Source organism: Accipiter gentilis, chromosome 17 (genome assembly GCF_929443795.1).
Source record: "Accipiter gentilis chromosome 17, bAccGen1.1, whole genome shotgun sequence".
In the NCBI taxonomy this organism is placed as follows: Eukaryota; Metazoa; Chordata; class Aves; order Accipitriformes; family Accipitridae; genus Astur; species Astur gentilis.
In genome coordinates this window covers 11,013,663-11,041,216 of record NC_064896.1, presented here as the reverse complement: position 1 = coordinate 11,041,216, position 27,554 = coordinate 11,013,663, and the positions used below count along the sequence as shown (strand labels likewise).

The 27,554-nt window shown below is 41.0% G+C and overlaps 2 protein-coding genes across 8 annotated transcripts in view; one reads left to right on the top strand and one right to left on the bottom strand.

Annotated features, from left to right (window-relative positions):
* Positions 1-10,251, bottom strand: part of AP2A2 (adaptor related protein complex 2 subunit alpha 2) — a 45,247-nt gene extending 34,996 nt beyond the window's left edge. For 3 of the 4 annotated variants that reach the window (XM_049820719.1, XM_049820721.1, XM_049820722.1), the window contains exon 1: positions 10,063-10,250. In XM_049820719.1, coding sequence (XP_049676676.1) covers positions 10,063-10,129 — 67 coding nt within the window. In that variant the 5' untranslated portion in view covers positions 10,130-10,250. Of the gene's footprint in view, positions 1-10,062 lie in introns of all 4 variants that reach the window. The other variant, XM_049820720.1, reaches the window with a different exon arrangement.
* Positions 10,252-16,340: 6,089 nt separating this feature from the next.
* Positions 16,341-27,554, top strand: part of CHID1 (chitinase domain containing 1) — a 136,459-nt gene continuing 125,245 nt past the window's right edge. Inside the window, exons 1-7 of one of the 4 annotated variants that reach the window (XM_049820755.1) lie at positions 16,341-16,358; positions 19,706-19,833; positions 21,255-21,404; positions 22,262-22,394; positions 23,389-23,433; positions 24,769-24,875; positions 26,356-26,417. In XM_049820755.1, coding sequence (XP_049676712.1) covers positions 19,723-19,833; positions 21,255-21,404; positions 22,262-22,394; positions 23,389-23,433; positions 24,769-24,875; positions 26,356-26,417 — 608 coding nt within the window. In that variant the 5' untranslated portion in view covers positions 16,341-16,358; positions 19,706-19,722. Of the gene's footprint in view, positions 16,359-16,395; positions 16,736-18,992; positions 19,018-19,705; positions 19,834-21,254; positions 21,405-22,261; positions 22,395-23,388; positions 23,434-24,768; positions 24,876-26,355; positions 26,418-27,554 lie in introns of those variants that run through there. The other 3 variants (XM_049820756.1, XM_049820753.1, XM_049820754.1) reach the window with 3 other exon arrangements.

Here is a 27,554-nt window from a genome sequence, read left to right as displayed (position 1 = left end):
TAAAACCAGGCTGAATTATCTAAAAACAGATTTCCTGATCTCCAGCAGTTATGCTGCATGGTACCCTTATTCAAACTTAATTTATTGTTTACATTGGAGGCCAACAAAGCAAAACAAAACCTCACAGTGGCAGGTAGCTTCGGTTTGTCCATGTACAGGGAAAAAGAAAATTGAAGTATAAAAAAAGGCCCAATTTTTAGCTAGATCTTCTGTCCCACTAAGGAAGGGGGAGTGGGGAGGGGAGCAGGGCTGTTAAAAGAAAATGGGTTTGATTAACTGAGAAGTTTTCATCACATTACTCAGCCATGGTAACACTCACTGAAGACTTTCTACATGCATATTTGATTTTTACCATCACTAGAAACACTTAAGTAGCCTTAAGGATGGTTGAGAAGGAAGATAAGACCACTAATGATGACAGTTGAAGGAGTACTGTGCTGCAGAACTAGAGGCTTACAGTTCAAAGCCTGCAAAGGCAATTGCTCTGCCTCACTTCCATGCCGTTACACAGCTCCCAGTTTCAAGAAGTTAGAGCTGTATTACAACAAAATATGCCATAGCCAAGCTATTCAACTTGGCTAGGCTTAATAAAGGGCATGTCATGTGTACAAACTGATGGGTAGGCCAGTATTTAAGTCACAGCACAAGATTATGTTCCACATTGGTTCAGGCCACATCCTTCTCACTTTCACTTACTCAAGATTTTTCCAGTTTAGCAAGACTATGATTAAATATCCATAACAAGTTATTAAAAGAGGCGATTGCAAACCAGTAAGTTTTGACTATTTTGCAGAAGAGTCATATACTGTTTATAGCCTTACAGCCCTAGTATATGACTGCTGTTAATCTTCTCCAGGATGAGTACCTGAGCAAACAGATACCCAGCCATGACACTGTCCAAGGCACTTACAGAAGCGATTACTTCATATTTGGCAGTTTGCCAGGCTTCAGGCTCCACTGTGCTGTGTACTGCCTTCATTAGGCAAGGTAAAATTAGTCTGCAGCACACCATTATCTTTAATTACCATCTTGTTTAACAAAGATAGACTGGGGAACATCAAAAGCCATCCAGCTCTTCAGAGAGCCAATTACTATTCTTAAACCTCCCAGTAGTCCAGGCTACACTCAGAGCTTCAGCACTGCATGAATAACACCTCCATATCTCAGTTTGGAGTTTTGTATTACAATCTACAGAAGAATGAGAAAACAAGTTACATGAAAGGGATCTGTTAAGTCCATTCATTTGAAGAGAACACTTGACATACCTCAATACTAACTGGGCAGCAGGGCTGCAAGAGTGAGTGCTTCAAGGTCGGAATTAGTGGGCTGCTTGCAACTCAGACAGTGACCTGCTCCATCAGGATTAACTTGTTGCTATACTAACTGTAGACTGCCTAAGCCAAGTCAGAGGCACGAAGTGCATATCTGCTGGTTAACTAGAACCACTACAAGTTCTTAGCTTTCATACAAACCATTTAGAATCTGGTATGTTTCTTACCAAGTCTACACAATTATTTCCTGAAGGAACAGAGAAGCACTTTTCTATACAAGTGGCTACACAAATACTGAGCAGAGCAGACTTCTGCAGGCAAGTTCTTGAGAGACAGGTGTATTGATAACATTTAAAGCAAAAAAAAATTGCTTCAGAAAAGTTTAGATGTTCCCAGTACTCATCTGGCACCAATCTCCTTATGGCCAGCAGCCAGTGTAATTGAGCCCACCCAATAATTCCTTTATTTTGAATTTATGCACAGGTCAGAACTGTTATATTGTGTTACCTCCTAGCCTTACTTGCCCTGTGGCCATCTGACAATCCTATGATTACAGATGTGCCATTATTAGAGCGAAGAACTATAAAGCATGTTGTGTAGGAGGCTCTATTAGCATAAGAAAAAGCTTGCCAGCATTCTGTCATGTTTCTTGAAGGCAAGTAGTAGTGATGGTTACTATTTGTGGCACTACCATTTGTCTAACAGAACATGCCTCTCTGTTCACATTCAATTATCGAACAGGACTTGAAGACAGAACAACTCTAGTTCTCTGTTTAGGAGAGCAGTAATACAAATACTGCCAAGGCTAAGAGCAGCAGCTTCTCCCCTGAACTCCATAGTGGCTAGGAACACCTACTTGGTAAGAACAGAGTTCTTACAGAAAAGATAAATTCTCAATTTAAAAGATGTTGTTAAGATGTTTTCCTTGACAGCTGCGAGTCACTGTTTTCCAAACATAAGAATTTTTCTGTTTTGTAGTTTTCATTAGCCTCTAGGTTAGGAGCAACTAAGCTGATTGGTAAATTAAGTGGGAGAGACACCACACTCAAATTGCTACTAACCTCCCTTCAGCAAAATATGTTGATATATTTTCATAATCAGTTTGATTCAAGGCTATACTTCTTAAGACAACAACTCCATACTGTTCCTCAGCACTGCTTTCCTCCTGGCACACATATTCCTGCTACTGCTGCAGGTCAGATAGGGAGCCAAACAGCTGAAAGTAAGACTGCTTTATTTAATATCCAAAGAGGAACTCATACCAGCTTTACTACAAGTGATAATGCCAGCAGAAGACAGCAGAATACATGACGAGGTAGAGAGCAAGTTCACCACATTCACCATCCAAACACACTGTAGCTGGCATAAAGCAATCAAATTATGCCCTTGCCTTTCCTATTGCTAAAGCGGCCTACAAGCATGACGCCAAGACTACAATGCATTCTTAAACCCTGTTGTCAGGGGGCAGAGAAAGAAACTGGTTGAAAGAGGGGGCCCAAATGAAAACGAACACTAACATCTCTACAGTAAAAATGGTGCAAATACTTATAAGAACATATTCACGCAAAAGTAATCAGTGCATCCATTCTTGCCTTTGTGAAAGAGCTTTTACAGTACTTGTATCTCATATCAGCAAATTAAACCACTACTTTTACTTGCCAGCAGGACAGACACTCATGTTACAGGTCTAGAGTATAGATTAGCCATTTGCTATGCAGATCATTAGCTTCATGAAGTAAAACACCAAACCCATCCTCCACCTCTCCCCTCATCTCTCAGCTACTTATTTAGCACAGCAGGGAAGAAAGCCAAAAGGGAGGCAGGTTACACAGCATGGTCTGTTTCCTGTATGCCTGCCCTCTTATTATGTGAGTTTGTGTAAATTCCTTCACTTGGCTAAACTATCTAGATAACTACAATAGAGGTGCAAGTTCCAGGTCCACCTGAGTATGCCTGAAGGAGGATGCTGGTGCTATTGTTTACAAAATCACTCTGCAAATAATCTAAAGAGACTACTATAAAATACTGTACCTTCACAAGATGGTAGTATGGCTTCAGTTTTGTTCAGAAATTGACCAGTTCAAGGCTGCAGACCAAGAAGCTTTTTGCTTAATGATGTATTAACATCCTGTTACGAACAAAAACATGAGTGCATGCTGCCCTTTCACAAGATATGTTTGATCAGAGGAAAGAAGTGCCTGTCATGCTGAACATCACAAAAGGCACAAAGGCAGCTGAAGACTTATGCCTTGGGACATCCCATTGTGATTAGATATCCATCACTACAGACAAAGATATCAGTGACCTACTGATCACATTTAAGATCTCTGTAGAGTACATTTTCTAATATTCTGCACAGTAAGTGAACTACTATCCACAGAACTGACTTCTTCCTCCGGTATGCTGCTAGAGATTTGCCCCTATAACACTTCTTACGAAACAGCAGGGAGTCACAGGCTTTACTGTAATCCAGTAATCCATTAACTCCTTGTCCTCATAAGGGAAGGGAAATAAACGCAGAAGAGTACACAGCTGCTTCCAAATCCTGTCCCAATTCAGATACTCTAATTGCAGCAATTTAATACAGTTTTAATAGTTTTAGATGCCTACCATGGATGTTTTTTTCTAACTAGGCGCCACAAGTAAAGAGAAACACTACAGCTCAAACTGTGAAAGAGTTTGAGGATTAGCTAGGTAATAGGGTCTAGCTTAAGACCAGATCTTTCCCCAAATGAACTGAAAGCCTACTGAAAGCTCATATCTGAGTGACTTTATGACCTATAGAACATCTATTTGGCAGTTTAGCTGACAAAACAACATTGACTCCTATCAAAAGGGAAGCTTTAAGCTAAGATATGCAAAACCAGAAGTGCAAGGTTAGGCTACTACATAAAGCAGCTCTTTCTTCCTTGACTGAACAGCATTTAAGTAGTCATTTCCTTGAACAGTATTTTCATGCTGTACAGTTACACTCCCTTCAACAGGGTAAGGCAGTATTTGCACTGATTCAGTACAAGTCACTGTGGACTCTCTTCTACCTTAGTTCACATTCAAATAACAGAAGAACAGTTTGAAGCTTATCCAAAGTCTCCTAGTTTAACTACCACTTCTAAACTAGTATTTCAGGGGCCTTAAAAAAAATCCTTTATCAGCTCATTAATTGATGCAGATACATAATGGTCTCTGCAATAGTCCTTAGCTTCCTCTTACCAGTCCTGATGGGCAGCCTTTATCCAAAGGATTTCAAATTCAGCAGGTATTGTATTTTCCAGTGTATCTGATGTAGAGGTTGGATGTCACATGAAAGATTCTCTCTCTTCACTGTCTCTCACCTATTAATTATCATCTTTGCCTACTCTACTCTTTTCTCAGTCAAACATGCACAAATTCAGTAAGTGTAAAAAACCCCCAAACACCCCCACCCCCCAAAAAACCCAACAAACAGCCCCTCAGAGTTTCATGAAATGACCAGAAGACAGAGAAGCCATGGGCAGAACACTAGTTTCTTTTTACACATCCTCCTCAGATTAATCTCATGCTAATTGTGTTTTCCTTAGATCAATCTCCTGCTAATAGTAGCAAGTGATACAAGACTTGGTGCTCATGCTCTTGCAGCTTTTTTAGGCTAGAAACTGTCTATATTAGATGAGTGGCCATAACCTTGCAAGAGAAATAGGAGAGCAAATCAAGCTGCCTCGCCTTCAAATTTCTTCAGAGATAAGAAATCCAAGAATACAAGTAATGAAAAGTAACCCACTGTCTACAGAAGTCCTACTTTAAAACTATACCCAATCCAAATAACTTACATCTTAGAAAAGCAATGCAGTAGCTTTAGCCTACACGCTGAAAGCTGTATTACTGGCATACAGCACTAAAACAAGCTGTAGGTGCCCAACTCACCCTATGTGAAGTTTATTTTACTGTGTGGCTGTTCTCATGGAGAACAAATAACTCTATACATACCCATGTGGTGCATGCCCCTCCCACAAACACAGGTAATACACTCCATTATCCACCATCCATTCAAAAGGGTGATCATCATACGATGAATTTCATGCACCAGCCTTTTTTAATCCCCACTTGCTTATCGGTAACCTGATACACCAGTCCCAATTCAGTGAAGCAAAGGTACTGAAGTCAGACTTCAAGAGGCTTCAGCCTCCGGACACTCTTCCTGTCCAGTACAAAGAATTAATGCATTAAGTTCTATGAGAAGAGATAGATAATATATCTGTTGGGCTTTACTTAAGGAAAAAATATAACCAAAGGAGTAAGGAACAGTATCTTGGGACAGAACATATACAGAAACATTTGGAGAACAAACTAAAAGAATCCCTCCTCCCTCTGTCCAACTTTTAAGGTGACACTGAAAAGGTAAGACAGTCATCTAAAGTAGTGAGGGAAATAAACTGTCTTCTCTGCCAAGCCTGTGGCAAAAGCAGCTTTTGCCTCTACGTAGACCCATTTCACCAACACGAGAGTAATGACTTCCTGATTTTACAGTGGAGGAGGGGGTTACCAGTAGTACACTTAATATTGTAATTGAAACTATTTCTACACTGTCACCTCCAAAAGAAAGGCAAAAACCAACCTTTCCTCGTTTTCAGGGTGAGTACCGGATAATATCGTTGTTGCAACAGAATAAGTTGAGTGACAAATGACTTAAGAGCAATTTCATCACCAGATAAGCATAAAGCCATAAACAGACTCCTGATGATGTATGTCAGCTAAGACAGCTGGAGAGTTTATAAAGCACCACCTTGCATAAGCCAAATCACTTCAGCAGCTCTGCAGTACATAAATAGTATGTTACATCTTTTTTTGTGTATTTCTTGCAAGAGTCCATGTCCTTATAACACATGGGGATTTTGTTCGGTTTTGGTTCATAAAGCACTTCACCCAAGCAGTGACAAGGGCTCTTCCTGACCTAAGTCTCAATAGCACTTCACCAAACCACAGGATTCAGAGCTTTCCAGCTCCACTACTACCACAATCTATTTTACAGCATAGGAACACCTTGCTATTTTCTCAGTGGGACACATTAATTAAGTGCTAATTAACTGGGCTATCTTAACCAAATACTTCAGCTTTCAATCTATAGTTTTCTTGTTTCTTCTCTGGTGTCTACGAAAGATAAGCTAAAAAGTTATTTGCTATACTATTTCATATATGTTACAAAACAATCCAACTTAGCAAGTTTCTAGAAAAGCCCATACATCTACTGGAAAGCTCTCATGCATCTAAAAGAGTTAGTTTCTTAAAAACCTCTTCTTTTTTCTGCCATCTGCACCAAGACCTCTATACAGAAAATGCAGAGCCTACAAGAAGCTGCCCTGAAACAAAATCCTGGAGAGCCATCGGGAACTGCAGGATAATTCATTTTCTTATACTACCAGATTTTGAAAATTCACTTGATAATTGTATGAATAAAGAACATTTTGCTTTGAAAGTGTTATGCAATATTACAGTTTCACAGAGACTAGAGCAAAACCAAGGCATTAAGCAACACTTTTGCCCCTTAATATGTTTTACAACTGCTGCTACAAGTAGTATGCTGACTTTTCATTTAAAACGAAAAGGTTTGCAGACTTGAGAAATCAGCATATTTTAAGTAGACTTTAAAAAGCCACATAGAAAGTAATTCTTATATTCAAAGTCATATGGGGCATACAAACATTTAACGCACAGATCAAGAAGTTTAATAGATAACCCAAGTGCCAAAAATATGCCTAACCAACAGAGACATGACAACCAACTTTTTAAGGACAGACTGGCAGTGCGAGCTGTTTGTTCACTCACAATCAACTAGAGTTTTCAGCACTGGAAACTGCTATCAATTAAGACTTTTTTAGAAGGCTTGTGAAGGAAGACAAGCATCACTCAAATGAGTAATATAATACACTTGTAAGAAAATGATGCATTATTTAGTGCTGCAGACATTGTAGGTACAAATGCCCAAGAAAGAAGACTTGATGTGAGAAGATTAAGCATTTCCAAAGGTAGACAGTCTAAATTTACATAAATATCCCCCTGAAGTTTTAAGTTATTTTATTACTTTGAAATCACATGCTGTGCATCCACCTGAGCACAGTTAGCACACAACTGCATTTTCATTTTTCAACAACATCTATAATGCAGATTCCTTACCTGTGCAAAATCTTTCAGAAAAAAGCACGCCATGTTTCACCATTACTCAATCTGGAAGGGCTGTAGGCAAACTAAAAATGTCAGGCCCTTATGATAGTATTACAAAGAGATAAATGAGTCCAACAAAGCCAAGATTAGGACTGAAATTCAGAATATCAGCAAGCATTTTGCACATCAGTGCAAGCGTCAGATATTTAACCTGTTTCTAGCCTTAAAGTTGGATTAAGAGCTGCACTTGCTGTCTAGCTTCCCTCCCATGTCAAAACAGGAACATTTTCTTAGATTTACAAGTCAAAAGATTCTGTTCAGCTAAGCAGCTGTTATATTTTGTTCTTTACAAATATCTAGCTCCCCACTCTGAAGAGGGAAAGATGGAACTTAAGCCAATACCAGTGCCTGCAAAGCAGAGTCTCTAGAGAGTACTCTCAAGTATTTTGGGGAATCTTAGTCACCATACGCCAGCCCATGGTTAGGTGGCAACACTCAGAGCTCCCTTAAAGGAAAAAAGATTCAAATGCCATTAGACACCTATTTGGAAGCTGCATAGACCACTTACTAGTGGGAACTATCAGCTCTTTTGCAGCTATTTGGAAGATGTAGTTACTTTCTTCATTATGAAGATGAGAAAGATACAAAAGCAATTACAGCTCCCAAATAGCTGTCTGGACAGGGACAAAACATTTGAGAAATATCAGTATTTGTTTAAAGAGTGAATGTGTTAACATTTTATTTGTTTCACAACCAGGTTACATCTTTGTCACTCTTGCTGACACCAAGAGCACGAGAGATTTGTTGTCCAATCTGGACAGAGAAGTGGTTGTTCCATCAGAGTTCCCACAGTGCCTATGCACTGGCAAGCTTATGGGGAAATCGGTACTTAATTTGTTCTATGCTACTACCTTCAACCTTGTTATATTCCACATCTCTGAACATAGGTTAGGAACCTAAGAGCTTGAATGTTTCTCTTGTATTCCCTTCTACTGAATTTCACGAAAAACAAGAGTGGACAAACATGTTCACCAACTGCAAGACAAAAGAGACACTGAAGAACAAAATCATACTACTTCTAGCTAAACGAATGAAAAAAATTACTAAAAAAAATGGCGAGTAGACACAACAGCAAGTCTTAAATGCTAGGACACCAGGTGAAACTATGTTACACATGCAGCTTGCATAGAATACCAGGACACTAGAAAATTTTCAGTAAATAGTTGGGCCAACCAAACAAAGCACAAGAGCATTCACATAACCTTGAACTGATACACAACACGTTTTATAAGCCACCTTCTACACATACAAGAGTAAAGTCTGAAGAAACATAAGGACCTGCAACTCTGTTCTAAAAAAAACATTGAGACAGCTTCTGCTGTTAAGGAATATCAGCAACCTTGAATTTTGCAAACAAAGCCCCTGTTTACATGACTAGAAGTCCAAATCACCTAAATTTAGTTTACCAAAACTCTGCATTTAAACAGTATCATTTTAGCAGTATAATTTTCTCCCCAGCTTTTTGTACTAGAAGTCATCAACATGAAGAGTTTTCTAAGCTAGTGTGGTTATCCCAATACAAGCCTAGTTAGATCATCACTATTTGCATTAAAAAATCCTCCAAATCCACTTCCATCTCAGAAAGGAAACCTTACTGCTATGGCTTTTAAAGTAGCCTCAAGTAATCTATAGACACACACAGGTGGACAAAATAGAGCTGTTTCATCACACCAACCACAGTGACCTTAGCCCTTCCCCAGGCAATTCCTGCCACATCATACACTTAGATCTCTAACTTAGATTAATATTAAACTGCTATCACATGCAATTCTCAGGGAAAAAGGAAAGCTGAGCACTGAGCTGTGCCCCCAGACATACACCTTCCCCCCCATACGCACACCAAGCAGCAGCAAATTTTACTCCTCCCTCTATGCTGCACACTCACAGGCGCGCTCCCCCTTCATCCCTCAGGGGAGCGCTTACCCCACACCCCTCTCCATCCCATTTCTTAATTACACAGATCCTAAGAGCGGATTTCTGACGAAGCAGAATTTTAAAGCCAATTTAAGCCAAGCCCAGGCATACCCACAGAAGGCCCTGCTCGCAGGCACTCATACAGAGGCCTGCTTTCCACCGGTGACGTTTTGAACTGAAAGCCGTTCACGGATTTGGAAGCAGACCAGACGCTTCTCTCCGGCCCACCACAAAGCCACCCGCACCCCGAGCACACACCGGCTTCGCCTTATAAACAAGGACGACGGCGGGCACCAGCCTCCCGGCACCCCCTTCCACCGGAGCAGCCACCACAACACCCAGCACGCCCCCGCAACGGCGGGGAGAGGGAAGAGAGGAAGATACCCGAACCAACCCACCCAAAATGCACAAACCAACCCAAACCCACAGCCCAGAAGGCTTAGGCTGTTCCCCCCCCCCCCGCCCCCGCCCCGCGCCGCCTCCCCCGCCGCCCCCCAGGGCGCGTCGCCATTTCGTGAGGCGGGAGCGCTGCGAGCGGCCTGCTGCGGGGGGAGCAGAGGGAAGAGGCGAGCATTGAGGAGGGGATCGAAGGAAAGAAGCCCCGGCCCCACGGGGCAACGGCCCGGGGCAACGGCCGGCCCAGCCCAGGCCCCAGCCCCACCGCGCCTCAGCCGCCACTCACAGTTCCGGATATCGGAGATGAAGACCGCCAGGCCCCGCATCCCATCGCCCTTCGACACCGCAGGCATCGTGGCGCGCGATCACGACCGCCCAGCAACACACCAAACCGCCACAACCGCCACCGCCGCCCGCTCTCCCCGCGGGGCTCTTCAGGCCGCTGCCACCGCCGCCGCCTCTGCAGCGCGCAGGCGCCGGGACGGCTCCCGCGCCCCCGCGGGCGGCCGGCGCGCGAGGCTCTGGCGCCACCTCCCGCCCGGAGGCGGAGGCGCTGCGGGCCGCGCCGGGCCTCCCCTCCGCCGCCGCGGCCGGCAGTGTCCCGGGCCTCTGCCCGGGTATCCCCGCAGGAGCCCGGGCGATCCTGCGGTCTGGGAGGGGTGGCTGCTCGGAGGCTGGGCTCCGGAGGTCGGCGGTGCCGCTGCTGGGACACGATTACCAGTCACCGCCATCGGGGCAGACGGGCCCAGGCCGCCGTGAGGGGTGGCAGGCAGGCGGTCCTTCCCCGTGAGGGGTCGGGCAGGGCGGCTTCAACCGCTGGATCCGCGGGTGAATCCGCTGCACGCTCCCGGCTCAGGAACAGCCTAATCCCTTCCTCTCCCCGTGCCCCTAATGATCGGGAAGCTTTATGTTTCTGAAGGAGAAATACCGGGCTTCGCAGGTGCCTCAGAGGGTGCAACTTCTGACGGAGAAGGAGAGGGACGGCAGATCATAAGACAAGAAAACTTCACTTCTTCAGTAAGCTTTGAGCAGTCTGTTAATCTAGGATCTTACTTCTCAAATGTGGAGAGCGGGGTACAGACTCTCTATGGTACAGTATGTGAGATCATGCTTTCCACAGGGTGGACTGATGGAGGCTGTGTCTCAGTCCTCCAGCTCAAAAGCAGCCCCAAAACAGTGCACGGGATCTAATTCACGTGCCCTGCATAGTCACTCTGAACGTTCGCAGGCCCAAGAGTACTATATGCAAAGCCATCCTTTGTCACATACCCCTTGTGAGCCTGCCCTCGGTTGCGTAAGTGACGCAGTTGTTCTGCGTCACATGTGGCGATTCACGCTCCTCTGACTCCCTGGGCGTGCAGGCATGCAGACCCAGGGCCACGTGTTTCTCATGAAGGCTGCAAACATGCAGAGCGACACAGTCCCATGCCACATCTACTCCTGAGACTGAAAATATTTCAAGGTTAAACTGTCTTAAACATGCCAAAGAGGTAGGACTGCACATAGCATTTAATCTCATCAGCTGAAAATAGATTCAAATGGTGTCAGAACTGGCCTACTCTGCCTAACCAAAAGTATGCTGAGAGTTTCAGTCATAATGCAAGTGACTAGTATACTTAGTGGATTATAATGACCTGTAGAATCATGGGGTTTAGGGCTGCTGGAGATCAATCAGTCATTTCATCTGTTTCCCTGAATATTTTAAGCCATTTTATTTCATCTGTTGTGTTCTGGTTTGGCATTTTGGTTTGGTGTTTTTTTTTTTCTTTTTCTTTTTTCCCCTGAATTGAGCCCAGTATCTAGCTTTTAGCTACAGCCTATCTTTCAGAAAGGCACTCAGTCTTGATCTGACACCATCAAATTCACTGTTTCCCTGGGTAGTTTGTTCCCGTGATTAATCCTCCTCATTCAGAGCCTGTGTCTTATTTAAATTTATCAAGCTCTAGTACCTTTAAGGTAATGATACATTTTTCTCTCATGAAGAACTACATAATACTTGGTACTATCTCTCTGATAGTGGCTGTACACCTCAGGTCACTTCTGAAGTGTCTGTTCTGCACGCTTTCAGGATACATTGTTACATGAATGCTTTTTAGTTGCATAGCATCTATTAGAAAAACAAGATGACAGTATGTGGTAGTCACGCATACATCCGTTTCCCACGGATCCATTTTGTAGACCAAGTGCAACTACAAGCAGTTGTGCACAACTAGTCTTATATTCAACTCAGATTTTCTGCATCTGTAGGCTTACATGAGGAAAATTCATCTTTTACATAGCTTTACAAACAGATTTTGATGCTTAACAATAATTTCCATTTACCTTGAAGCTGAAAACTTAAGATGTCACTAAGTAGGAGCTTCTGCTAGCCAAAATGTTGAACTAATTTCTACTCTTAAGAGCACTGTGACACCTAAAGGCTAAGTGTATCAGTCATGTCTGGCTGTATTCCAGTCAATACTGCAACTTCAAGTCATGCAGGTACACTTATTTTAACTGGTGTCTTAAAATATTCTAGCAGAATAGCTGTGGCAGTACCAAGTTAAGCATGAGCTGCAAATTTTGCTTGAGAACTGGGGTAAATATTCAAGTAGTTAAGCCATGTGGAGCTCTCTAGTTTTATAACTATACTGCTAAATATTTCATTTGAAGTGGCTCAGCATGCAGTACACATACCCCGGTTATTTTATGTCAACCTCCTTTGACTGACTTTTGAGTCTTTACGATATTCATCCTTGCTCCCTGTCTTCATTTTGCCTCAACAAAGGCTTATGCAGTTATGGTGAATGTGCAGGTATATGTCTGCCCTTACTGCCTTATAATTTAGAACTTATTAGACCATTTCAGACAGTTTTGACAGGGAGAAGATACAAATTTTATGTTAATAAATGGTTAGCTAGAGGAAAGAGCTCGTAATGGTCTCTAGATGCGTCTTGCCTGAAAGAAACATTGTAATGGGAGCTCAGCTGTTACTACACAGTACAGAGTTTGCACTAGGCACAGCCCTTTACAAATGCACTGAGTTAATAAATCTGAAAAATGTTTAGTTTGAGCTTAGCATCTATAAAACACCAGTCTGTGAAAAAGACAGACTTCATTAGTTCCATCCATCCCAAGATGCTGTGATTTTTCAAGAGATTTCTAATTACGGCAAAATCAGCATTAAAAGGGAAATAGTCTCAAGAAATGCTTTCCTATTACACAAAATGTTTTGCAGCACAGTTGATTGCCACCAAATCCACAATGTCTATCCCTTCTTTCCCATGTCATACATTAGTTGCTTTAATCATTTTCAGAATTTCATTGCACTTTGGTACAAAGACTTGAATAATTACACTGACCTTCATAAGACTATTACCATTAAACTGAATGGATTCAGCTGGTGAGTATCCATTTGTGGGAACTACAAAATGGGAATTGTTCCTTTCCCTTTGTTACTTCTGTCCAATTTGTCTCTCACCCCATCAGTTATTGCTTTCTTCTGCTACTCATGGTCATTCTAACCATTACTGGAAACAAAAAGAGCTAAGGAGAAAACAGAATTGGTGGCTCTTCCACATATACACTCAATCATGTTTCTCTACCTGACACCTAACATTCATTGTCTATTAACAGAGACCACAGTTTTATCAGCAATGCCTTCTGCCATGTCAGAGTATCTGATGTGCTGCTTTCAAGATTAAGAAATGCAAAGTTAGGAGAATATCACTATCATGAAACCCTAATCTTCTAGAAATTTGGGACAGATCTGCCTAGATCTTTTCTTGCCAGTGAGCTCCTCAATGACCAGAAGGGGTTTACACTCAAAACACCAGGTTTATATTAAAATGTAGAATAGAATACTTAAGCTTTAAAATAAACCCTAAGAGAGTAGATGAGATAAAATAAGGGTGAATAAAGGTTTTGCAAACAAGATGTCCTTTGCTACCCGCATGCTGGCAGAGTAATGTGAGTTGCTGGCTTTGTGAGTTGCAATACACTCTATATCTAGTTCATGGGAGGTTTTTTCATTTAATCTCTGAGGTCCTTCTGCTATTTCTCTTAGCTTTCTTTCTCCTTAACTACAGGCTTCCACTCATTTCTTGCTGCCACACCATGTTTTATTTTCTGATTATGCACAATTACTTGCCAGGAAAACAGCACACTTCTACTCTGCCCCAAGTGTCATATTTTACTAAGGTACTGCTTTTTTAGAGGAATAGTAGTGTACAGACTGAAAACACAGAAATAAAACTGATATGGTCTATCACAGGCAACCATACCCCATTTTTTAATTTCTTTGTGCCTCTTTGAGCTGGCCACAAATGCATAGAATTAAAGCAAAAGACTTATAGTCAGTAATAATCAAAATCGGTAACTGTTAGAGCATGAGGAAAAACCCAGACAGAAAACTGGTAAGTATTTTATGTAAAATACTCACCTTCGAAGTTTGGGGCCTTTTCATTTCTAGGAAAAAAAAAAAAAAGTTAAGAAGCATGAGATATAATTCCAGGGAAACCAAAGTAAAATTTAATGAGTTACAATTAGTTACATAGGGGGAACTTAGGTGCTGAGATGCACAGTGTTGTGGCACCCAGCCTTCAAGTACCTGGCTCAAGGAAAGGAATTCATAGTGCCAAGTTCAGTTACTGAATTTGGGATGTAGTGCATGGGGTAGACAGTGGGAGTTAAACAAGATGCATTCATGATTCCCACAACAGATACAGATTCCTGTCTTTTTGAAGAAGATTGAAAATGTAGAAGCATAAAGATCACCTTATCTTTTAGTCTTTGTTAGTGGAATGTCAGCCTCTGGTGGGGACTGCGCAATATCTTGTAGATGTGTTAAAAATGTGGGTGCATCCTTACATAGAGGAGATAAGATCTGTGATTCCCTTACGGGTAGCTACACGTCTCCTCAATGGCAGCATGTACCCTGTCAACTACTTGCAGCAAACCTTTGGATCAGTCCTGCTAAGGCTACAAGAAAGAGAGTCAATAGGAGAATATGATGGGAATGCAAGACAGAAAATTATAGGTTTCATTATGGAGAGACTGGAAACAAAACTGGTTTTTCATGGCCTCATGACTTATCTGTTGTTCCTGCTATTTGGAAGTGTAAGCTGGAAGCATTTAATGTTTGTGAGAGCAAACAGCATGTTACGAAACAACAGAAAATCTGGTACCACATTTATTGTAAATTATGTACTACACTTATGCACCTTTTAAATTTGGGGTAGTTTATATATATATATATATATATATGTGTGTGTGTGTGTTTCAAACATGCCTATCAAGCAGTCCTATGAGATAAAAAGAAATCACTTCTTGAGTGAAAGCTGAAGAATTCAGAGATGTTTTGGTGACACTAAAAAAGTGGGATGAGACATTCCTTTTTCCTGCTCTTTAGTCTGTAAGCATGTGTGTCCGAATGTGCTAGAGAGTACCAGTTTCTTTTCTGAAGTCCTTGCTAGAATTTAAATCTGGGTGATTTTAGTGCATAGAGAAAGTGTACGTGTTCTTAGCACTGTCCAGAGAGACCATACAGCCGGTTCACCAGCAGACTTCTGTTCAGAGGAAAAGCATTTCTATTTTTCTTTTCAGTGTTAAAGAATGTTCATGAAGATCTTCATTACACAAGAGGGAATGAAGGAGGAGGTCGGATCAGGAGAAAATAAGATAACCTTTCAGTTCAGCTTCTGGGAGGTTGCACCAAGCTGTAGCCAACACAGAAAGCAGGTCACAGAAAGGCTTCTGTTGGGAAGTGCACTGCCAGGATACGTGAGGCTTGCCACTACATCACAACATAGTACAGACACTTTTATCAAGTCTTTTTATATAGTATTTAGTCCCTACAAGCAGCCCATGAAATACCAGGCTTACGTCAAAACCTCCGCTGCAGCAAAAATAGTAGTAGCACAGCCATGTTGTATGTAAAAACAAACTGTAGAAGGACAAAACAGAAGATAATAAAAACCTCAATGTAAAACATAAACTTCTATTTTAAAGCATGTTAATGGCCATCTGAGATTTGACCCCTCCTTTCTGGACAGTTGGAGTTAAGAATATTGCCTGCTGCCTCTCCGCAGCCTTGCCTGCACTATCATTTTGTCTCCAGGCCAGCGCACGTATTTTAGCCCAAACTCCCTACCTACCTACGCTATTTGCTATAGCTTGGACTAAACCAAGAGGCTCTTTAAGGGAATTTACGGTTAGACCGTGACTAGCATTTGCTTTCTGGGTACTGATGAGCGCCAATGCAACCTGCACCCGGGGACGGCCCAGCCTTCGCCTTCTTCTCCTTCTCTTTCTCCTATCTCCTCTTCCTCTTTTTCCTCCTCCTCCTCCTCCTCCTCCTCCGCCGCCTCTCCCGGGGCTCGGCCAGCCTGGGCAGCTACTCCCGCGCCTCTCGCCCCGCCCCGCGGAACCGGCGGCAAGCGACAACCACTGCTTCGCCGCCATGTTGGCGCAGCCGCCTTTTAGCCGCCACCCGGCAGCCTCTTCTGCTCCCCCCCCCCCCCCCGCCCCGCTCGGCGCCGCTCCGTCAGCCGGCGGGGCGGTGCCGTCCGCCTCCACTTCCGAAGCGGCGGCGGCGGGCGGGCGGTAGGTGGTGGCAGCGGGCGGCTGAGGGCTGCCTGGGGGCAGGGAAGGGGGCGGGCGGTAGGGCTGCGCCCCGGAGGTTGCGGTGGTCCTTCGGCCTGCGCCGCAGCCGGGCCGGGCTGGGCTGGGCTGGGGTGGTGGCACGGCGGTGGCCCGGCACTTGGGGGTGGCCCGGGTGGCCCCACGGGGTACGAGGTCGCGGGTGGGCCGCGGCGGGGGCTTGCCCTGAGGGAGCCTGCTGGCGTGGCAGGCTTGCAGGCTGTTGTCCCTGAGGTCTGCGTGGAAAGCTTTCGTGTCTCGGGAGTGGACGGATATGGGAGGCAATTTTTACTGTCAAAGTAGAGCACCTCACAAGAGGAAAGGGAGTAATGTTTACACAGGTTAGAAGCGGGTTTATTTTCACTCCTGAATCTAGTTTTTGTTGATTTAATTTAAAAACACATCGACACAGTGCTTCCTGGGCTTCCTTTACTAAGTGGTGCAGACTCCCGCAGCAGCAGTTAGAATCTAGTTTCTTCTTTAGAAATAAAGTACAAACATTAACTCTGATTTCCATATAGTTACTGTGCCAGCTTCCAAGATTATTTAGTTTCTTTGGTTGCTTCTTTGGGGCAGCCTAAATTATGCCAGCTTTTCTCTCTTTTAAAAATAAAGGTGCATTTAAAACTGCTGACTGTTACCTCATGTGGAGACTCAGGTTAAACAACATTTGTGACCTGGCTTAGAGAGAAACCTGGGCTTCACATCAGTTTGTCAAAAGGTGTTTTAAACCTTAAGTTGTCCGTAGTATCAGTTGAACAAGGACATAGAGTCAGTCTTCAATTTTGCTTGCTCTTTGCAGTGATAGGTTAAATAAACAAGAGTGCCAAGCTCATACAGTTCTACTCAGTTTAGTTAGTTTGAGGAGAATTAAAAAATGATGCAGGAAGGTTTGCAGAAGAAAAACTTGATAGGGATCTAGTTTCATAAAGCTTGCAAAATTCATGCTTATAGTTTCCATAAAGAGCATTTAAAGTCTGACTAATTCATCTTCATGTAGTAGAGTGATGCTGTTTACTTAATTTGCCCTTAAACAATGTTGTTAAAGAACAAATTATTAAAATAAGGTTCCAACCAAGAGTCACTATTGGACTGTCACTGGCAGAAACCATTTTGCCACAGGTTCAGTTCTTCCTATAGATCTAGGAGTGGATGTTGACTTAATAATTGGCAGATGGATATGATCATGTCAAGGAAATGAGCACATTTTGATGTCTAATTAGAGTTCAGTGATTTTTTTTTTTTTTTTTAAACTTCTGTTCTTCAGCTGTTAAATGTTAACTTCTCTTCAGGGAAATGGATGTTGTAGCTAATTGTTTCTGAAAGTGAAATCAAACACCTCTAAATCAATATATACCAGCTTCTGGAAGAATTGATATCCTGTCCAAATATTTAAGACTTGTATTGACTATTCAGGCTCTCCATTGTTCCTCTCTGCAGTAGTTTATAGATCCTGCCAAGCTAGATGGAACAGAGTAGATGCTAGCAAGAGCGACCTGCTTTGTCTAATTTTTAGGATGTGGAAAACAAGGGGGTTACCAGTGACCTTGAAGGCAAAGTAGAAGCATAGCACCTTAACTTTTAATAGTAGTGAATTTCAAATGGTGTAGCAGTTTAGCTTTTACCCCGCCCTCTGGATCCAAGAAGTATTAGAAGGCTTTCTGCTTTTATTTTGCATTCTTTATAAGACTTGACTAAAGCCTTCAAATAATTTTGTACATGAGGTTTTTGATGCTCTATGTTCTTTGGTGCTAGTGGCATTGTTTTTTTCAAGTACTTCTGCTGCTGTCATCCTTCTGCTTTGTTCTCTAATCACGTACCTCTCTGTGTTTTTCTGCAGAATCCCTAACTCCTGCAGTAAATATCTTTGCTTTTTAAAACCTCACTGCTAAGCCAGCCCCATCCTAATATGCTTAGGTTTATTGGGTTGTTGATCTCATCTCTGCATTACCACTGTTGGCCTTAAATAGCTGCTGTTTCATTGAGTACACTTCCATTTAACCTTTAAGGTTCCTTCTGCCACCATGTTACTGCCACAGTGCTCCTTCAGAGTGCTCAGTCTGCTGTTGTGGGATCCCTCACCTGATGCTTTGTACAGAAACAAAATACTCAAACTCTGGATAGCATTTGTTATCAGTGCCCACAGAACAAGTCTTGTAAATATGACTTGAAGAAATGAGTTCGTAAGTCTTTAAAGTGAGTGGTAGAAATGTTGATTCTTCAGGCTAATACAGGAAGCACGAGAATTTTTCAAGTTTGAGAAAACTTCAGAAAGTTATGGGAAAGGTAACCTTTTTTTCTTCTCTATTAGCGTCTCATAATTATGAGAAACAGCCTGATATGTACCTAGAGCCACTAGTTTATTATAGGTGAAAGCTAGTCCCAGTTTGATATTCAGGACTTCCAGAATTAGTAACAGGTTGCTTTTCCTTCATTCTGGTATTTTACCTCCTTTAGCTCTGGTTTCCCTAATGGTAAATATTTTTTCTCTGTTTTCTTCTTATCCACTTCTGGGAACTAGGCTGGAAAACCAGTGTGACTCATTGATAGGGAGAGGTTGAAAAACAAGCTCTGGCTGTATTTGAAATTTTTTTTGTAAAGTCTTTCCTCTGAGAGAACTAAGGTATGATAGATAAATAGCACTGAACAGAACTGTTCTTTATTAATTCTCAATTCTTTTATCTGGAACTGGGACAAACTGTCAAAGTAATTCTTCTAGTCCAAAAGGTTTCTGCCCCCCCCCCCCCCCTCCTTTTTCTTTTTTTCTTTTTTAATTCTGTGTGTATCACTGACTTGGCAAGCAATTTAAAACAAAGTTCTGACCTGTTAGAGTAAAGGCACATAGCTGTAAGCATATAGCTATAATTCCTTCTGTCTCTTAATTAATGTGTGACTTGCTGACTGGGTTAGGCAGGAGCAGAAACAAATGGTGTCTCTTGTCTGCTATAGAAAAAGTAAGGTGGTAGTATAATTGTCCTGGGCAGCAGACATTTATCTCAGTTTTAGCTGTAAACCATTATACTTCTTTAGGGATTCTTTAAAAGGGAAGCTGCAAGTGTCCAACCTACTTTCTCTGTGATATGCTTATTAAAACAAGGGACAAAAAAAAGATGATTGAGCCTAGGAATCTCTTAAAATACTCTGCTATTTTGCTGGCAGAGTAAAAGCACTATTAAAACAGTACTACCTTAATAACTCTGATTTTAGAGGGAAGAAGAAAAGACAATTGCCTGACTTTTCTTAGACAAGAAAACTGAATTTTAACTGTTATATTCTTCTGTTCATGGAGATTTGAATCCTTATGTTTTCAGGGTAGGGGAAAACCACCATGAGGTTTCTCTGTACTTCACTTTCTTTTACCATGATTTTCTGGCTAGCTGAAGGTACCCTGTCAAAAACAGATGCAAAGAAAGGTGCTACAAAAAAACTGGAAGAAAAGGTAAGAGAAAGAACTGAAATACTCATCTTATCTAACGTGTGCAGCGAACTAATTGAACTTTGAATGGACTCTCATTCTGTCAAAACTGAGCGAAAAGCAACCATGCATTTCCATTGAAGCTTATGCTCACAAATAAGACTACCTGAAACTGTTATTTCCTTCAGCTTTTATGTGTGTCACAAATGGTTGACTCCTTGAACCAATATGATGTAGACTTCTGGAGCTTTATACCCTATGCGAGTTGCAGAAGCAGGAAGTTTTTGTACCCTTTTGCATAGCTAAAGGAGGCATACTTCCATGGCTTTGGAAAGGGGGATGGGGAGCAGTAGTTTGGGCCAAGAGCACCAGGTCATTTACTGGTGGAAGGGAAGGTGTTCTCAGCCTTGCCAATGGGAAGGCTCTATCCTGATAGAAGACTTTGAGGAGCCTTCTAACCAGCAGTTCCTTTGCAGGCAGAAATGATTCAGAGTCCTGTAGCAATCTGAGCAAGCAGAGCCAACATGCTGAAGTCTCTCTTAATTTGCTGAGCATGTTCTTGTTTCCTGCCTGTTTTCTTTCAAAACTGCAAGAAGGCACAGCAGTGCAAGAGAAAGGGTGTGTACAGAGAGGAAGTATATTTACCAGTGCATATATCAAGTATAGGTACTTAGTGTTGCTAAGCATGTTAGGGAAAAATTAGACAATGTTAAAAATCCTTTGCCTTACTTAAATTGCAAGTATAGTTAATCCTTTATTATGCAGATACATCTGTCGTTGTTTGTATTGCTTGCTCAATGTCTACCAGGAAGAAAATCTAGTCTGCAGGTAGTGAGGATAATACTAAGTGTTAAGACAGGCCTTATCCCTAAAGTCCTTACACTGAATCAATAGATGGTTTCTGCATACTCACCATGCACGCTCTATTAGGCCTTCTCACTCTGTTTCTGTCTGCTAAAACTTTGTGCTGTTTTAGTTGAAGCAGGCCTTCCTTAAAGAAGGGTCTTTAGAACCTGGGCCCTCGGTAACCATAATGCAGCATACTCAGTCTAAAATATATCCAGTTTAGAAGTTGTCTTCAAATTCTTGGTTAAGAACTCCTAGGCCCTTTTTATCATTTGGGGGTAACAGGCCAGAAAGCATCGACTAGAGAGCAGACACCATCAGCTGTGGTGAATTATGTTCTTTAATCTTACCACTTATTGATTTTTTTGTTTGTTTATATGTTGTGTTCCTTGCAATCAGTAAGTTTACTGATGATGAAAATAATTTCTGAGCAGGTTCCTGTTTCAGTTTTAAATCAAACTGCTCTGCATCATTTAAAATGAGTGCTCAGAGTTTAATGATGTGATTTTTCTATTTTTTTGGTTTTTTTGTTTTTGAAGTCTGTTATTGAAAATGGCTGCTTTGTATAGGTGGTTCTAAAAACTGTCTTCTCCCTGCAGACGCTGCATTCTGATAAAAATGTGCGGGACCGGGGACTGGTAGTTGTGGATCCAAAGGCAAAGGATATTATTCTGGAACACAGAAGCTACTGCTCCAAGAAGATGAAGGAAAGGCATTTCTCAGGAGATGTTCTGGGATATATTACTCCCGTAAGTTAATAAAATGAATAAAATTGGTGCTTTGAATAAATATGCAGCATGTTGTGCTAATCTGCAATCTTGCATCCTGGTGTTAAAAGCATTTTTATAATAATTGGAACTTCTGGTCAATACAGTCAAATATAACCAGAGGATTGTTTGAGAGCAGGCTTGAGATTCAAGTGGTCTCAAACCCTTGTTCTCCCATCCATCTCTTGAAGGATGTCTAGGTCACATAGTTTTTCTTCTCACTGGTCAAACAGAGGTGGTAGTATTCTCTTGTCCTTGATGAACCACGTGAAGTTGCAGTAAAGTTGGAACAGGACGGCTACTAATTGTCCTCATACCATGCAGCTACCAACTTGAACCTTCTAAATAAACAGTAAAAATTTTATGCTGCTGTCAAACTGATCTCTTTTGCTATCCAGTCTTACTATTATTGAGAGCATTCTTTCTTGAATAATAAATGTTTCTTCCTTTTCTTTAGAGGATGCTTGTCACTTGTTTCAGTCTTACACTGCTCAAAAGAGAAATAGGTGCCCTATAAATTTTCACCTTTCTCAAGTTCTCTTGAACATAAATGCAGAGTCTGTAAATTCAAAACTGTGTTGGAATCTACATGCAAATTCCTGCAAGTTCAGGTGAATTTGCACAATTCCAGTATTGCCTTTCATGTAGCTGTCAGTTTCCAGAGTAATTTCTTATTTAAATAAAAATAATATCCCATAAGGTTTCCTCAAACTAACAAATGGGGATCTAGGAAATTATTATATTTGTTTTAAAGAATTTGTATTGGTCAAAAGTAAAGTGAACTGTATATCTTGCTTTTGAGCCTCTCACCTTTTTTTTTTTCTCCTTTCTTTTGCAAGTGGAACAGCCATGGCTATGACATTGCTAAAATATTTGGAAACAAATTTACACTAATCTCACCAGTCTGGTTACAAGTGAAAAGGAGAGGGAAGGAAAGGTTCCAGTTCACTGGGCTCCATGATGCTGATAAAGGTGCTATTTTCTTTTTCTTTGAATATGCGTTGCAAGTAAGATTACTGGTCTTGTTGCAGACTAGGTAGCTTTGGCAATATATGCCTGTGGGTTTTTCTGACTCTGCCTCATGGTGAAGTACTTTCATCCATTCCTTTTTTTGGGGAGTTTTCTTCAGTGAACTTCTTTCTGTCCCCATGTGCTTCCACATGTGTACATCATTTATCTGTCTAAAGAATAAGTAGAAAGATGGCTCTTTGACAAGGCTGTCTACAAAGCCCCTCTTAAAAAAAAGAAGGGACGAAGAATTTGTACGGGCAGAAAATGTCTTTGGTGTTTGCACTGTGCAGTTGTTTACCTGCTGTGGTTTTTTTTCCTTTGCAAAAAAACCTTTGGGTGAATTTGTTGTGGGCATGAAAGATAAATTTGATCTGAAGAGGATTTTTCCCTTCACTGTCAAGAAACTGGTAGCAAGTTCAGATTTCAGCTAGTATGTTCTTAAATAATAACTAAGTAGTTTATGGTTTTGAACTTGATTGAATGTGGAATCTTATTTGAAACAGCTACAATTCTTACCATGTTGGTGCCTGCTAACAAATTCATTTTAGTGCAGTGACTGCCAAGAGGAGTGGATGGGACACTTGAAAGTACCAACTTTAAAAAAAAAAATAATTCCTTCCAGGTGATGCTTGGTGTCTAAAGAAGTGTTGTTCTGAGTAGGCAGTAAGATAGTTTCCATGAGGAGGCAGAACTGTAAGCAGCAGGGCAGGGTTGGGTAGGGACTATTATAAGATTGTAGTAAATGCTAGTTATGCTGTGGTAGAGCTGAATAGCTTCAAATGTTGTGCATCAGAAGATGTTTCATCTGTGTTGGTTATGAACTAGTAGTCTGTGGCAGGAAGATAGGTATAATGAAACTATGCTACATTATTTGAAGAATGCTTGAAAATATATTGTCAATGTCAACGTTGTTTATATTTTAACAGTTGTTCTCTTACTTGATACTGTTTGACAGGCTGGATGAAAGATGTCAGAAAAGCCTCCAAAAACATCAAAATAGGTGAGCCTTTGTTTTATGTTTGGTTTTTATCTTCTTTAACTGCTAGTAGAGCAAAAGAAGGCTTTGTTCCAGGTGTATATGGGAGAAAGGGAGGTTACTTTAGCAGAGCTGTATGAAGGAAAAAAGCTAAGAAGAAAAATAAAAACAGTTAACTGTAGAAAGTTAACTGATGTGTTGATCCTGTTGGTGCCCTAATGTTTTGCCTTAGCTTCTTGTCTCTGGATAAACCCTGGATCACAGGGCCCTCTCTGGAGTGGTACTTTGTACATAACACTACATGCTTACCTGGGGGAGTAGTCTTCAAACTTGTTGCTCAGGGGTTCTTAGTTAAAAAGAAAAAAAAAGATATCCAGATCTGAGTCAGTCAGACTTTCCTGCATGATAGTAGAAAAGTCCTCCTTTGGCTTTTCTCCCCTTGAAGCTGGGAACTTAAGGGATGTGCCACGGTGCATGTTTTTAGGGAAAATGGCAAACATTGCTATAGAGATAGTACTGTACTAGACTACTTACATTTGTCTGTAGCAAGAAATCTGTGGAACTGTGAAACCCTTCTTGATTCAGAAGGGAGTATGAAATTTGAAATGCATTAGAAAAATTGAATGCTCAGTCAAATATTTTAAATTACTTCAGCTGCCAGATGATAAAGCCTTTGAAATCTCTCTAGACTCTTCTAAAATACTCTTTTACATCTTTTGTACTTAGAAAGGGCTTAGATGTAGCTCTTTATGAGTTGTTGGCTTTTCCAGTGTGCATGATTGGCGACTGTTCCAACAGCAGCTTTTCTGACTCTTGTCTGACTGTTTTTAAAGTTTTGTGTGGTTAGAAAAAGAAATTATGTGAGCTCAAGTTCCCATGTTTTCCAAAATAAAAAAATGTCATAGGGTCTTGAGATGAGTAGAAGAGTGAAGTAATAGGGCTGTGTACAGAAGAGTAAATTAGAGTTTGAAGTGAACTTTTCTATCTTGTTCTTGTGGTAGAAGAGATGCACAGCTTACAGAAAGATTGCTGTTTCATGTTGGTGTTCTTTTAAGACTCTACTTGGGGCCCAAAGTGATTGATCAATTAAGATTTCAATCAAGTGAAGGTACCTTTTCATAAAACTTGCATCAGTACAGACCTTTAACTAAACAAAAAATGAACAAGAATGTTCTACAGTGTCAATTTATCTGTGCTGCTGAAGTTGATCAGAGTAAAAGAGCAAATGATCTTAGTTATGGGATATGTTGTTTAGTGGCATCTCTGCTTTTAACTGCTGTATTCTGTTTCTGCAGAAATATTCCAGTGTAGATAATAAATTCTTAATTTTCACTACTGATTGACAACTTTGCTTGATAGTGCCTCGAATTTTGTTTGATGGCTGGACTTATCAGGACTTTGAGAGTGTTTTTGGCAGTGAGGATGAGATAGAGGAGCTTACCAAGAACATGGTTCTCCTAGCCAAGGTAAAAAGACTTTTTGCTAATGCTTATAAAATAGCGTGAGATGATATTTGATTCCTTTGGTAATGGGTGTTTTCTCATTTCCAGTAGTTTTATATTCTACAAAATAAAACTCTGCTTAAAACAATAATTAGGCAGGATTCTTAATAGTGTGTCCTGGTGTGTGTCCAATTCCTGTAAATACAAAGTATAGCAACACTTAAGTGCAGTTAACTACAAGTCTAAAGTGAGACTATGTAAGTCTGATCAACATAACCTTGTTAAGTTACCATTGGCAGCTGCATTGGTGACTTGTGCCTGCTATAAATTGTGATTGATAAAACCTGTTCCAAACAGCTGGCAGGCTGAATGTTACTGACACAGTAGTGGATACCTGATAAGCTTCTCATGGAGGTTGCCTGGTGAGCAGACTGCTTTCTTTTCAATTTCTGTTAAAAAAATAAATCTATTAAGCAGTGGCTAAACTGGTTAGTAGCATTTTTTGATAGGCAGAAGGGTCATGGGTGCAATGAGTGCTGTTTTCTGTGTTACAGGAGTACATTCAGGCTCAGTGTGCTAGAGCTAATGAGCCACTTCTAATACCAAGAATAACTCACTCAATATCTGTTACTGTATGGTTTTGCTCAGGTCTGTTAAAGCAGTTTGCTTAAAATGTTAAGAGGCTGGGGAGAGAAGAAGGGTATTTCCTTTAAGGAATGCTTACTGTTTGCTAAGGTTTTCTGGGCAACCCCTTAGCTAATGGCTTTAGAGCTATGCATGTGTAGGACTAGACGAGTTGCACCTGAAAGACATTCAACTTTAGCAGTTGATTCATGACAGCCTGCTTAATTACTGTCATAATAAGTCTTCTCACTTGCTACATGATGTAAAGAAATCTTAAAGTGCACTAGAAGAAGATGGTTGTAGAGGTAAACTGAATAGTTTCTTAAATTTTATTACTGATACATTAATTTTAGGTCCTCAGCAACAGTTGGCCTCTTAAAGAAAGGGTACTCATGTACAACAGTATCCTTGATCATGCTAAACGTAAATTATCACAAGTGAGATTAATTGTGGGAGATGTTTGGAATCATGCCTATGCCGAGTTAGCATTTACATCTTTAGACTCAAGAGTTCACAAGTTTTTTCCCTATATACATGTAAATGTGTGTCAAGTGATTTGCTTAACAAACAGCTTTCATTAATGGCTGAATTTTCCCAATCTGATACTGGTTTATCCTGTAAGGGTAGAAGTCATGGATAACTAATAGAGACTTTCAACTTCTGCATGCTGGTTAAATAATCTGTGCGTCTCTGACTTCTTCATGAAATGCTGCATTAAAGGTGAAGCTGATATAAGAATACAAAGCATGTTCGATCTGTAGTAGTACAAGGAAAAACTACAGTAATTGTGGGCTTTGATATTGTATTATCATCTCTGATACAAGCATAATGAATAAGCACGGTGATTGACTGTATATTGTTGTCAATTCCCTTTATTTAGAATGAAAATTTTGATGGTTTTGTAGTTGAAGTTTGGAGTCAGCTGGGAAATCAAAAGCAAACGTGAGTATAAGTCTCTAGGATGCAATTCTGAAAAATTGGCTCTTTTAAAACATGTTTTTAATTTGTCCATGTTGATTTGAATTTGTCATAAATAAATACACTTCATTCCAAGACAACTGAAGATTGTTCCACTTATGTTAGAGTGAAGTAGAAAAGTCTACTCCACTCTACATGAGCTCAAAGATTACATAATAATCTTCGCAGTGGACCTAGCAGACCACATTAGACTTTCATATTTGAGTTCTGCAAGATGTTATTGTTGTGCAAGGGTGAAGAGGGTACCTCAATTGCATGCTTACTCAGATGTTGGCACTGGCCTTTATTCTAACATTCACTGGTTTGGGTTACTGGGCGAAGTTTGGAAGTGTGGGATGCTTTCAAGACCACCAAATTTGAGTTGATTAGGAAAACTTCCAAACCTTTATATAGAGATTTTTTAGACGTACTGAAACTAAAACCAAAATCCCCAACCCAAAGCAAATCCAGGGAGAAACTGGCTTCCAGTTCTTGCAAGCACAGTATACTTTAAACTTTGGAGTAGTTTATCTACTTTTTGATAGCTCTGCTATGAAGTTTCAGTGAGTCTGCATTTATTGTAGCTGCTAAAACTAAAGGGCTTATCCATATTAAGCTGTTTCCTGACGTACTGTAATCTGTTTTCCTTGAGCAAAAGCCCCTTGGCTGTCTTAACACCTTGGACAGAGTCAAGGTAAGGCAAGCTCCAAACTGCTGCTTTAGAAGGACAAGGCAGAACGTGTGGTGAAATGAAATGATTCAGTGCAGAAATCTGAAGATTTTGTGTTAGTTCCCTCAGGAAATTCAGGCTTCAATTCCCTAAAGCACAGTATTCCTACCAGCTCTCCATTGCCTAAAATAGCTGGGGGAAAACAGCTTAAAAGAAAGCTCCCCAGAATGCAGACTTCATTATGGAAAACTTTCACCTTTCAAAAATGTTTACTTCAGGTTATTCTGTTTAGGGCAAATGTTACTGACTGCTGGCATATAATAGTTACTTCTGGAACTGGGTGTGCTATTAACAGAGTCCTACCTTTCCCCTATAAAATCAACACTTGGAAACAAAGAATTGAAACTGCAGAATCTTTGTAGCCTTGTCAGGGGCTGCACCAATTGCACTGG